General features: G+C 36.0%; 1 protein-coding gene across 1 annotated transcript in view; it reads right to left on the bottom strand.

Annotated features, from left to right (window-relative positions):
- Positions 1 to 5,938, bottom strand: part of LOC142230801 (uncharacterized) — a 125,973-nt gene extending 120,035 nt beyond the window's left edge. The window contains exons 1-2 of the mRNA XM_075301426.1: positions 5,904 to 5,938; positions 5,834 to 5,857 (exon numbers count right to left, since the gene is read on the bottom strand). Of these exons, the coding sequence (XP_075157541.1) occupies positions 5,834 to 5,857; positions 5,904 to 5,938 (59 nt within the window). The remainder of the gene's footprint in view (positions 1 to 5,833; positions 5,858 to 5,903) is intronic.
- Positions 5,939 to 14,214: the final 8,276 nt, after the last annotated feature.

Genomic DNA, 14,214 nt, shown 5'->3' with positions numbered 1-14,214 from the left:
TCTGTATGTACTTAAGAGAAGCGGATGTCTCCCTATGCCCTTTTATTTTTATTAAAAAATCAGGAACCTGATATAAATTTCATAACCCATTTTTTCCGTAAAATTTCAGTTGGGGGAGTTTAGTTTTGTTTTCACTGTACTTTAAAAAAAAAAGTCGGGCAAAGGGGTGGTCCCCCTCCCCGACCAAATATCAAAAATAATGTAGCGGATTTTTGTCTAGATGCCAATCCCAACATTCAATGAAAATTTCAAGCAAATCGCATAATTGTGTTCCAAGTAGGGCAAGGGGGAGGTCCCCCTCCCCGTCCACATATGAAATCGTCAGGTACCCATTTTATTTCCATAACCTCACCGCATGGTCTCTGTAAATCTCAGATCATTTAGAGAATTTTAGTTTTTTCACTGTACTTTAAAAAAAGTCTAACAAAGGGGAGGTCCCCCTCCGCCAACAAATATCGAAATATAAAGTAGCGGATCTTTGTCTAGATGCCAAGCCCAACCTTCAATGAAAATTTCAGGCAAATCGGTTAACTTTGGTCCAATTTTCAAAAAGTCCGACAAAGAGGAGGTCACCCTCCGCGACCAGGTGTCAAAAAATGAGGTACCCTATTTTCACCACATGAACGCCCCCTACGATCTCTGAAAGTTTCAAGTAAATCGGTTCAGCCGTTTCGGAGCCAACTCGGAACATACAAACAAACAAATAAACAAACATAGATTGAATTTTATATATATAGATTTTGTGCAAAATTTTATTTCTATAGAAAATTTTGTCAAAACTTTTAATAGAATTCTACCAACAGTGGCAACCATGATGAACACATGTGTATGATTGTTGTAATGTTCTTGGCAAAAGTTAATTTGCGGATTTATTTGTAAATTATAACAAGTCTCTTTTGTGTGAAGTTGTGGTCATTATACTATATGATACATGTACACCTGTGGTCGTTTTGTATGCCTAGTATAATTTATGATAAAATTACATATGTCAACAGTAATTAAGACATATCCCAGGGGGGTAATAATTACTTTAAATTGGTGTGAACATGTAGGGTCTACAAACAAATTATTTTTGCAATTTGCTGATATGTAGAATAAAATTATAATTACTCTATTTCATGGCATTTTAAAATTTAATGATTATTGTACAAGATATCCGTGTGGTTGGCATTTGATAGTTTTTTCGGATAGGATTCCCAGCATAAATAATTGGAAGTTTTTCGTGAGTCAGGCCATGAAAAGTGTGACTTATGGGTCAGGGATATTTATTTTATTTACGATATATCGAAAGGTTATGCAAAATACAAAATTTCAGAAATTTTCAATTTTGGGTTTACAACAGAGCTTCCCAACCCAATTTGCTTTGCGCCCCCCAAAAAATGCATCAATTTCTTTGCAAATTTTGTTACCCAAACAACCAGAAATAAATACTAACAAAAGCTAAAAATATGATTAACAATAATTAATTAAATTATTAAAAATAGCAATGTTAATGAGTATTAATAAAAAAAAGTTTATCAACTAGCGAGAAATTTGGCAATTGTTCTTTTCATTAGCTAGATTTTTAATATTTGCTACTATTACTGATAAAGTACGCCTTAAATCAGTTTCAACATGGCATGACAGATATTTTGACTTTATTTCTAAAAGTGACGAAAATGGTTTCAAATTTTTTAAAGTATGTGAATACAAAAGTGGGTACTGACACAATATATATATATATGGGCATAACCTTCCGATTGACAAAATTTTCTATAGAAATAAAATTTTGCAAAAACTTTATATATAAAAAATATTTTGACAAAATTTTCTATAGAAATAAAATTTAAAATGTTTACAAAATTTTCGATAGAAAAAATTTTAAATTTTGACAAAATTTTTGATAGAAATAAAATTTTGAGAAGATTTCTATGGAAATAAAATTTTCGTTTTTATTTTTTATTGTTGGCTTGAACTTCAATCTTGTAGTTTAGTCAACACAATGATTTTAAAGCTGAGATCAAAACAATAAATATCAAATAAAATTTTGACAAAATTTTCTATGGAAATAAAATTTTGAGCATTTTTCCATGTACTTTAAAAATAATGAATTAGGAAGAACTTCCAATTTTTGTTTTTTGCTGGGAATACGAGTTGGAGGTCTCTGATGCGTGTGACGGACGATTGCACTGAAAAAACAGTGAACCCACCAGGAAGAAAAATTTTGGTTAATTTTAGAAAATTTCGATTATTTTTAGAAAATTTTAACTAAACAGTACTACAAACGCTAACATCACGCCGATATCACAAAAATAAGTAAATATTTTTCGACAAATTCAAGAAAATTTATTAGACATAATTAATTTTTTTCACTTGTTAAATAATATTTTATAGTTTGAAGGAAAAAATTGGAGTTCAAAATGGCAAGAATGTCTTTAGTGCCATACGAAGTTCAAGATGGGCGCATTATTGGTAAAATTTTCAAAATTTTAGAAATTCTGAACTATTTTTTGGGATACACGATTTTAGTTAATCGTTATGCTTCATTTGTGTATAATTTTTTCCTCTGTCTTAGTTAATTTAACTAACGTACACAAAAAAATATTAGATTCATGGAAACTTTCTTAAAATGTAATAATTCCATGAACTAAAAGAGAGTTAAATCGGCTTTAGTGAAATATAGGGTTCACTTTTTTTGAGTGTGGGATTGCGTTGTAAAGTAGCAAAAAATTTAACCCTATTTAAAAACTAATGCATAACGAACATTCAGCTATATATTATGACTGCCAACAACTTTCATTGAAAAAGGTTTATTTGTTATTCCAGTCAAATGAACATAAAGCTCTTTGACTATACCACATATTGATATTGTACAATTCAAATGTATCAGAAAAGCAGCTCATTATGTACAAGAGGCTTAAAAGATAATAAAAAGTTTATATATGAAACACACACATGGTGTTAGTATATGGTCTCTAACAACCATGCAAGAATTGGTCCACATCTGTCCATAATTATATATAGCCCCCATATAAACCGATCCCCTGATTTGGCTTCGGTCCATAATTATATATAGCCCCCATATAAATCGATACTCAGATTTGTCCTCCGGAGCCTCTTGGAGGGGCAAAATTCATCCGATACGGTTGAAATTTTGAACATGGTGTTAGAATGTCGTCTCTAATAAACACGCAAGAATTGGTCCATATCGGTCCATAATTATCCCCCCATATAAACCGTTCCCCAGATTTGATCTCCGGAGCCTCTTGGAGGAATAAAATTCATCCGATCCGGTTGAAATTTGCAACGTGGTGTTAGTATAAGGCCGCTAATATCCATGCCAAAATTGGTCCATATCGGTCTATAGTTATATATAGCCGATCCCCAATCACACAAAAATTGGTCCATATCGGTTCATATTCATGGTTGCCACTCGAGCCAAAAATAATCTACCAAAATTTTATTTTTATGGAAAACATTGTCAAAATGTTATTTCTATAGGAAATTTTGTCAAAATTTTATTTTTATAGAAAATTTTGTCAAAATTTTATTTCTATAGAAAATTTTGTCAAAATTTTATTTCTATAGAAAATTTTGTCAAAATTTTATTTCTATAGAAAATTTTTTCCAAATTTTATTTCTATAGAAATTTTTTTCCAAATTTTATTTCTATAGAAAATTTTTTCCAAATTGTACTTCCATAGAAAATGTTGTCAAAATTTTATTTTGTCAAAATTTTATTTCTATAGAAACTTTAAACTTAATTATATACGTATTTAATCGGCCTTTTTTAGTTTAATATATACTACGTATGGACTACCTTGTAATTTAGAAGACGATGTTAGGAAGTTGTAAGATACCTTGCCATCGGCAAGTGTTACCGCAACTCAAGTAATTCGATTGTGGATGACAGTCTTCAGTAGAAGTTTCTACGCAATCCATGGTGGAGGGTACATAAGCTTCGGCCTGGCCGAACTTACGGCCGTATATACTTGTTTTTTTTTTTTATAAATTCGTAATCATTATGTTTTCAGATCATGAATGCTGGTTGTTGTTTATCGTTGTCGGATTGACGTCATCTGTTCTCCATTTGACACCACATGTGTGTTGACACACTTTCATGAAAGGAACGTCTTGAAACGTGCACGCCGTTCATGATTTTTTCTATGGGTGTACTTTAAAAACAAGAAATCTTGTAGTTTATTGCCAAATTGTTTTCGATATACATTTTTTTTTTAATATACGACCAATTTGGATAAATATACAGCCTTAAAGTATACCACAAAAAATGTGTCATAAAATTAAATTTTATTTTTATAGCCTTCACCATCTCTCTGCCTGACTTTGCTGAAATTGAAAATCCAGAAGAATTTTAAGTCCATAAATAGGTGTGCCAAATATGGTGGATATCGGTTAATGTTTTGATATAGCCCTCATCTCCCGATTTGGGCTTTTGGGCTACTAAAAAGACCAATTTACATTCAATTCAATTTACCTGAAATTGGAAATCTAGTGGCCTTGAGGTCCAACAATGAGGTGTGGTAAATATGATGTGAATCTTTCCATATTCTGATCTAGCCTTAGGTTAGGTTAGTTATAGTGGCAGTCCGATATTTCAGCCTCACTTAGGCTATTCAGTCAATTGTAATACCACAGTGGTGAACGTCTCTTTTATCACTGAGTGCTGCCCGATTCTATGTTAAGCTCATTGACAAGAGACCTCATTTTTACAACCGAGTCCGAATGGCGTTCCACATTGAAGTGAAACCACGTAGCGAAGCTTTGAAACACTCAGAAATGTAACCAGCATTACTGAGATGTGATAATCCACCACCGGAAATCTTTTTGGTGTTTGGTCAAAATTGGGTTTGAACCCACGACCCTGCATGCAAGGCGGGCATTCTAACCATTGCACCACGGTGGCTCCCATACAATGCTCACATAACTATTGGCCAGCTCAAGAGAAGTCTCTACATTTTCACAACAACTTGAAGCATATACAGCCTTAAAGTTGTTATGATTGCCTATAGTAGGGTGTGTATCATATAAACGATGTTATCTTGACACGGTGGCTCCTCCGGCTATTAATCAGTCATTTGGGATAGGGTTCACTAACATTACGATACACTCAATCATATCATATACTTCGTGTCAGAAAAGTAATTAATACAGGCAAAATAAACCGAGTCTCAGACTGAACACAAGTCCTAACAAAAAAAGAGTCTACCAAATGTTGGCATAAAAAAAAATCCGTCCGTCCGTGTATTGAGCCTCCCTCCCTCTTCTGCGCATACGACAAAAAAAAAACGCAGCCATGTATTGCCAGGCTCCCAGAATCCTTATTCGGCAATACCCAAATTCACCTAGCATGTCCGTTTGTCTAAATGTTAACACACAACTTCATCCTTAACAACCTGGACGCAAGTATCTAGCACCCCCAATACGATCTACATTTTAGCTAAACATTTTTCAGAATCCTCCAAAAGAAAAATCATCACAAAGTGTAAATTTCATAGATTACAAACATTCTTCATATATTTATTATTTTTCTCGTTGATCATAAATATGAAGAAAAAAAAAACTTAAATATAAAAGGAAAATAATATAAAATATTTGTAGTATTTGATATATATTCAAAAAAACTAGAAATCCAATGGTGATCACCCTTTTGGTAAATACAATACACCTCTATGTGCAACTTCTACATTATTATATTTTTGTTTTAACATTCATAGGTACATTTCTATAAGCAAAAGTAACTTTTCTCTTAAATTATCAACAATAAGAGTGAACATACATGCCACAAGTGATAATGAATTAAGAGAATTTGCTGCTCTTAACTAATTGTACTCACCCAATCACACAGTACTGGGCTATACTGTAAGACAAGAAAGATAAAAGAGTATTTGAAGGAATTGTCTCACCCTCTTTTTTTTTTTTTGGCACTTGTCTGTGACATTTATGTTTCCTCTTCTAAATTACTTTTTGGTTACTTAAGCTTTGTTGTGTTTTTTTTTCTTTCTATACAGCTTGTTATTTATTTTATTCTTTTTTTTTTTTTTAATTTATTGTTTTCTTTTGATTCCTTTTGTTTTATTCTTTAATTCTATACTTTTCTTTGAAATTACTTACATATATACATGAAATTAATAATTACGGAGTATAAATTGTGAAAAAATAAATATAAGATGAAAAGTATATATATTACAATTAGTTTTGTTTATCATGCAATTATAACAGCAATTCAATTCGGCAAAAAGTTAACCACTTGCAAAAGGAATAATAGCATCGGCATTAGATTAACAGCAGATCCACAGCCTACTTTCAAATTGAAGGTTTTGTTGTTGGGTACTTTAAATTGACATTTCATAAATGTAAAGGTTTGGGCTTATTTTCTGTTTTGGCAGTTTTTTTCCTCTATACATTTTTAATTTTCGATCTCACTTTGGTGATTTGGTAAAGAAATTATTTAGGCTCATAGCAATATCAAAGTTATATTTTACGAACAAAAAAAAAACAAATGAGGGATTATCATTTTGTTATTGCAAAAGTTTGACTTTTAGTTCGTACGTTTTTACAAAACAAATATTTTCTTTTCGCTCAGTTTAGTTATGATCTTTCGGCTTTTGTGTTTTTTTTTTTTTGTCACCACAATTTGGTTTTTAATATTCAAAAGAAAAAGATAGTTTTAGACTTCACAAGTTTTTTTGTAATCATTCACATTCAATTTATGATCTTTAAGTTTCTCAATTTGATAGAAATTGCTCCCATTTTTTTTCTTTAATTTCATTATTATTTCATTTAATTATTGAGTCCATTTAACAAACTTTATTTTATATATTTGGGCATTGAACTGAGTTTTTATTTTTCACTCTCGAGGTTAGGTTTTCTTTTCTTCTCAAAAAAAAAATCAACCAAATCATCCCAAACCACCCAAAAAAACGTGTCTCCAAAAAAGTCTTCTTCTTCCCTTTTTTTTCTCTTATCGAACTGTCTCTCCTGTAAAAATTTTTAGTACCAGCGTTGATCCCGTATCTAACAATTAGTGGTAGTAGATTATATGATTATGAAACCTAGGTATTCGTAAGTCCCAATTAGTCATACGATACGCAACAGGCTCGCACCCGTCGATACCGATATAAGGCATGGAACGAGTGCGTAAAACCATGGTCATCCTTAACGTGTGGCCTCGACCCATGAAAAGCCGGGCTTAATTTCGGATCACACAGCGAATAAATCCTTCCCGTGATAGACACCCATTAGTTTTCCGTCCATTCCTGCAACTTTATATAGTGAATTCCCAAGAGTTTCTAAAATCATGCACTTAATTCTAGTGGGGGCTAATTTGCTATTAAAATTATCAACTTTCTTACTGAGGGAAAAGTTTTTACGATACACAATTTGGCCTTTTCGGAATCTGATATCCTTAGAACGTAGGTTATAATTCCTTCTGCCCCGTTCATGGGTTAATTCCAAATTCGCAAAAATCTTGTTCCTTATAAGTTGTAGTCTGTCAGGAGTGTTATCAATGGTAAAATCAGCGTTCCTAAGTGATGTAATATTCCTTACTATGTCATAGGTCGAACCATGCTGTATCATTTGCAGGCCAAAAAGAGCATAATAGGGTGCAAGACCAATAGCGCTATGTTGAGTGCTTCTTAATGCGAACGCTACATCGCTTAAGTGCTGGTCCCAGGTTCGCTGGTCGTGACTTATGTAAGACCGAATCATTTGAAGTACTGATCGGTTTACCCTTTCAGCGGCATTAGCCTGAGGGGAATAAAGTCCGGTTCGAATATGCTTTACACCATATCTGGACAGTAATTCCAGAAACATCTCGGAAGTAAACTGTCTTCCATTATCCGAATGGATATACTCAGGAACTCCAAATGTGTGGAAGATACGTTTCTCTAAAAAGGCAACAACGTTTGCAGTTGTAGCGGCCCTCATGGGTTCGAGATGAACAAATTTGCTGAAATGATCAAGACACACGAATATAAAAGAATTTCCGTCCTTACTTCGGGGATAAGGACCCATGAAGTCTATATACAGACGTTGATATGGACGCTCAGTTAAAAATTGTTGACCCATCAACGGTCTCTTAAGGGCATTTGTTGATTTGCAGGAATTACAAATATCACATCCCTTCACCATTTCTTGCACATCCTTTACCATATTTGGCCAATAATAGCGATCTCTAAGACGTGACAACGTCTTAGATATCCCTCCATGCCCCGAAGATGGTGAGTAATGCGCGGCGTCAGCTAAATCCCCTCTTACTTCTTCAGGAACCCACAACTTCCACGCCCTTTCCTCGTCAATGGCATCACCGGTCGCAAACTTGGTCCTCTTATATATGTAGCCATCAGATACGCATAAATCCGGCAAATTCCCTTTTTCCTCCAAGATCTGGGTCTTGAGTGTCTGATATGCTTCTGATTGAAAGTGTGGGCTACTCAAATCAATATCCAAACTGCGTCGTATCTGAATTTCAGCGACATCCATACGAGAGAGGCTATCCGCGACTACATTTAGTGATCCCTTTCGATGCTGGATATCGAACTCAAATGCTTGGAGCTTTAAGCTCCATCTGGCCAATCGTCCGGTTAACTCCGTCTGACCCATTAGCCATTTGAGGCTGGCATGATCAGTTACGATGGTGAATGGCAGTCCTTCAATATAGGGTCGAAATTTCTTCACACTGAGAACTGCAGCATAGCATTCCAGCTCAGTTACACTGTAATTGCGCTGAGCCTTGTTTAACTTTGCGGACATATATGCTATGGGATGCTCATGTCCATCATCGTCCATTTGGCATAATACACCGCCTACGCCCAAGGATGAAGCATCACATTGCACGAAAAATCGGCGCTTAAAATCAGGGTTGACAAGAACGGGAGCCGAAGTAAGGCTCACCTTGAGGGCCTCAAAGGAATCTATTGCTTCCTTTGTTAGTCCAAATGTCTTTACACGGACCTTAGTCAAGCACTCATGGAGAGGCGCAGCGATCGAAGCGTAGTTCCTTATGAAGCGGCGATACCATCCGCACATTCCCAAAAACCTTCGAAGTTGTTTAGCAGTTTTGGGAATAGGAAATGACCTAACTGCCTCAACCTTTGCCTCATCCGTTCGGATACAGCCCTCACCAACTATAAACCCTAAATAGCGTACTTCCCTATTGCAAAACTTACTTTTTTCTAGATTTATTGTAAGGCCGGCATCACTCAACCGACGTGCTACTTCTGCGAGCAACCCCATGTGAGATTCAAAATCGGCAGAAACCACTAGGAGATCGTCGAGGTATACGAACACATTCTCGCGCATTGCTGCGGGAATGACTTTGTCCATCAGCCTACACATTCGCTGGGCGGCGTTACATAGCCCAAAGGGCATAACCGTGAATTGATATAATGGCCGCCCAGGTACTGTGAAGGCTGTTTTCTCCCTCGACCTTCTCTCTAATGGAATCTGCCAGAACGCGTCTTTTAAATCTATCGCCGATATGAATCTAGTCTCTTGAAGCCTACTCAAAATTCCCTCTATGTGGGGTAGAGGATACGCATCTTTTACGGTCCTTGCGTTGACTTTACGGGCATCAAGACACAGGCGATTTTTGGACTCCTTTCTCACCAATGTGACTGGCGAGCTCCAGCTGCTGTTGCTCGGTTCAATGACACCAAGCGCCAGCATACGGTCTAACTCGTCATAGAGAAGTTTTTGTATCACAGGGGAAACAGGGTAATGCCTCTGTTTTATGGGAATATCGTCATTAGTCACTTCTATGGTATGTTGCTCCAGGGAAGTTCGACCTAGCCCAAGAACTGCAAAGGAAGGAAACTTCAGCTTAACACTGGAAAGTTTAGCCTCTTGGTCCTCCGACAAAACATGCCTCTTCGATTCCTCAATGCAATCTTTACCCTCTAGAATCTCTGATATGCCTATTGACTGAACAACGGGCTCTCCAACAACCGAAAGCCCAAATGCACGCCAAAAATTGATCCCAAAATATATTTCCTGCTCTAAATCGGGTACAATCAAAAAATCTATATTTTTCGATTCATCCTTCCATATGACCGGAAGAGTTACCATCCCTTTTACAGCCACAGCCCCTCCATTTGCTGTCCGTACGTTCTGATTATATAACCTAACCACACATTCTTCCATACCGTCCAGAAATTTCTCAGCATCTCTACCAATACAACTCGCTGCCGCCCCAGAGTCCAATAAAGCCATCACCATTTTTCCCCCAACTAAGGTATTCGCAAAGAATCGATTGTCACTACCTACGTTCACTATGGTCTCAATAGCCAGTCGTTTTGCCTTCCTAAATTTCGCACTTTTTTCCCTAAGTTTTGCAATTTTCTTATATTGCCTGCTCTGCATCCGTATCTCCTCATTAAAAATTCGTGCCCTTGCAATCTCATACTCTATTTTCCGTTGATGAAGTGACTTATGCTCCCGATTCACTATTTTTGCCCCCCTTTCATCCTTCAATTCAGTTCTTGGTAATATTTTTACATCAGTGTATCCGGGCTTCCCACATTCTGGCAAGAGGACCCGGTCAGCTCCGCCACGACTCGGTTTTTTAGAACAAATTCGCAATATGATTCATCTTTACCGCAAGAAAAACATTTCATGTCATGGAATGTAGATTTACAAATATTGTCCTGTTTGATTTCCTGAATGTTCTTGCGATAAAAATCACCGGGCATTCCACAGGAAAAACATAAATTCATATGAAATGGAGAAGGACAAAACGATTCTCTAGAAGTTGAACAGATGTTCCTCATGGACTGTGTAGAACTTTCAACCACAGGTGGCTTATTCGAAATATTTCTCCCTGAATACCCACTTGATGGTTTGGTTGTATTCGCAGTGCGCACAGGCCCAGAGACCGCATCAATATGCAAACTATTCTCATCATATTCAGCAAAATTAGATACTGATATCTCACTTATCGGCTTAGTCCTTTGACGTCCTTCCCTAAGGAGTCTTTCCGCGCGGCGACATTCCTTTTTCAGGTCAGCCATTGTGACTATTTTCGAGGAAAATATAAGTGCGGCTATATTGTGACGCAAATTACCTCGGATAATATTGACCAGTTCAGCTTCCGGAATTTTTTTTCGTAGTCTAAAGGTCAAATTATGAATATCCGAGTAAAAGGATTCAAATCCTTCTCCTGGCTGCTGCCTTCGTTCCATAATTTCCCTGATTATCTCATAATCGGAATCACATGATTTAAAATGGTTTAGCAACTCCTCCCTTAATGAGAAATAACCAAAGTCCAAATTGTCTGCGTTGTCTTCCAACATTTGCCAATACCATTGAGCAGCAGAGCCAGAAAGTAGAGACGAAAAATCGCTAAATAATTGCTCATATGGAATATTGTGTTGCTCTCTCATCTTTTCAATTCTGAAGACAAAACTTTCCACTGTCATGTCCCGGCCTGTACCATCAAACCTAATATGCCATTTATCGAGATCTACAGGTCTCCTCTTACTCAACTCTCCCGGGCTAAAAGACAATCCAAGCTCATTGGTAGTACAACCTTGTCGCGCATTACCCGCGACATCACCTCTACTATTTGTCTCATCATCAGGACGGTTAGATGGACCCATTCCACCAGATTTCTGCGCCGAAGCGTTTGGTGTACTTCTATCAGGAGTCGAACTTGACTCAGGAGGTGCTATCCTCGACGCATGGCATGAGTTCTCAACTTCCGCAACCCTATTGCTAAGTGTAGCCATTTCAACACGGATACGACGAAGTTCGTCCATACAACTGTTCATAAGTTGATTCTGCTGGTATATCAAAGACATCATTTGTGATGTCTGGTCCGCTGAAGAACCACCTGCAGCCTGCTGCTCCCTAACAGTCGGCAAAATCGAATTTGCGCCTTCAGCCTCTGACATTTCGCCTAATTTGTCTAACTTTCTGGAAAAAGTCAAAGAACCTTCCTTTTCATTAACTATCACTTCATCCGTCACACGGACCGATGTACAAGCTGCGTCCGAAGTCCTTCCGAATATTAAATCGGCACACCTGTTCAAGTAATCTGTCGGTACAAAATCTACCGGTTTGGGAATGCCGGTGTCAATCTGTGTCAAAATCGATCCCACTACTTGCGATTCAAGGGCGCGAGTAATACTTCTTGTCACACGTCTTTCCTGAGATATAATCCCGCTTAATGGATTTTCCAATCGTTCCTCACGGTTTTCCATTCACTAAAAATGTCCCTTTCTAATTTATGCCTACCAATTTGAATCAATATGTCATTAAATCCGAAAGTCCTGCAATGCAATCCTATCTATAATCCAAAACAAAAACTCAGCCAAACCAAAATTTTGATATTTTATAAAAATAATAAAAGCAATGTGAAAAATATAAGTCATTAAATTGATCAATGGAAGGTGCCAGATATAGTCTCACTTCGGAAGTAAGAATAAAAGTTGTGTGCTAAACCCCCCCTAAATTCACAAACACAAATAGAAAAATCCGAACACTTCTTTACCACCGCATATCACGCAGAAGTCAAAGGATGTCCGTGAATTCAACAGTACTTACCCCAAAGAAAGCACACTATGTTAAAATCGAAACATAGAGGACTTTCTATCAGAAATGTAAATAAAACCATAACACGATTTGAGAATCAGGTCACTCCTACCCAAACAAACAAGGTAGGGGCTCCTCAAAAACTCATACAAAACAAAGATAAAACCTAACGTCAGTCAAGGCGATCATCGTATTGATTTCGAAACGCACGCTAGTTCATATAAAAAAAATAACTCCAATCTACTTTAGCCTGCGTTGGGCGCCATATGTTATGATTGCCTATAGTAGGGTGTGTATCATATAAACGATGTTATCTTGACACGGTGGCTCCTCCGGCTATTAATCAGTCATTTGGGATAGGGTTCACTAACATTACGATACACTCAATCATATCATATACTTCGTGTCAGAAAAGTAATTAATACAGGCAAAATAAACCGAGTCTCAGACTGAACACAAGTCCTAACAAAAAAAGAGTCTACCAAATGTTGGCATAAAAAAAAATCCGTCCGTCCGTGTATTGAGCCTCCCTCCCTCTTCTGCGCATACGACAAAAAAAAAACGCAGCCATGTATTGCCAGGCTCCCAGAATCCTTATTCGGCAATACCCAAATTCACCTAGCATGTCCGTTTGTCTAAATGTTAACACACAACTTCATCCTTAACAACCTGGACGCAAGTATCTAGCACCCCCAATACGATCTACATTTTAGCTAAACATTTTTCAGAATCCTCCAAAAGAAAAATCATCACAAAGTGTAAATTTCATAGATTACAAACATTCTTCATATATTTATTATTTTTCTCGTTGATCATAAATATGAAGAAAAAAAAAACTTAAATATAAAAGGAAAATAATATAAAATATTTGTAGTATTTGATATATATTCAAAAAAACTAGAAATCCAATGGTGATCACCCTTTTGGTAAATACAATACACCTCTATGTGCAACTTCTACATTATTATATTTTTGTTTTAACATTCATAGGTACATTTCTATAAGCAAAAGTAACTTTTCTCTTAAATTATCAACAATAAGAGTGAACATACATGCCACAAGTGATAATGAATTAAGAGAATTTGCTGCTCTTAACTAATTGTACTCACCCAATCACACAGTACTGGGCTATACTGTAAGACAAGAAAGATAAAAGAGTATTTGAAGGAATTGTCTCACCCTCTTTTTTTTTTTTGGCACTTGTCTGTGACATTTATGTTTCCTCTTCTAAATTACTTTTTGGTTACTTAAGCTTTGTTGTGTTTTTTTTTCTTTCTATACAGCTTGTTATTTATTTTATTCTTTTTTTTTTTTTTAATTTATTGTTTTCTTTTGATTCCTTTTGTTTTATTCTTTAATTCTATACTTTTCTTTGAAATTACTTACATATATACATGAAATTAATAATTACGGAGTATAAATTGTGAAAAAATAAATATAAGATGAAAAGTATATATATTACAATTAGTTTTGTTTATCATGCAATTATAACAGCAATTCAATTCGGCAAAAAGTTAACCACTTGCAAAAGGAATAATAGCATCGGCATTAGATTAACAGCAGATCCACAGCCTACTTTCAAATTGAAGGTTTTGTTGTTGGGTACTTTAAATTGACATTTCATAAATGTAAAGGTTTGGGCTTATTTTCTGTTTTGGCAGTTTTTTTCCTCTATACATTTTT

The sequence above is a fragment of the Haematobia irritans genome, chromosome 3 (assembly GCF_050003625.1).
Source record: "Haematobia irritans isolate KBUSLIRL chromosome 3, ASM5000362v1, whole genome shotgun sequence".
Lineage (NCBI taxonomy): Eukaryota > Metazoa > Arthropoda > Insecta > Diptera > Muscidae > Haematobia > Haematobia irritans.
Note: the sequence above shows the minus strand (reverse complement) of the source record. Positions and strands in the feature narration are given on the sequence as shown.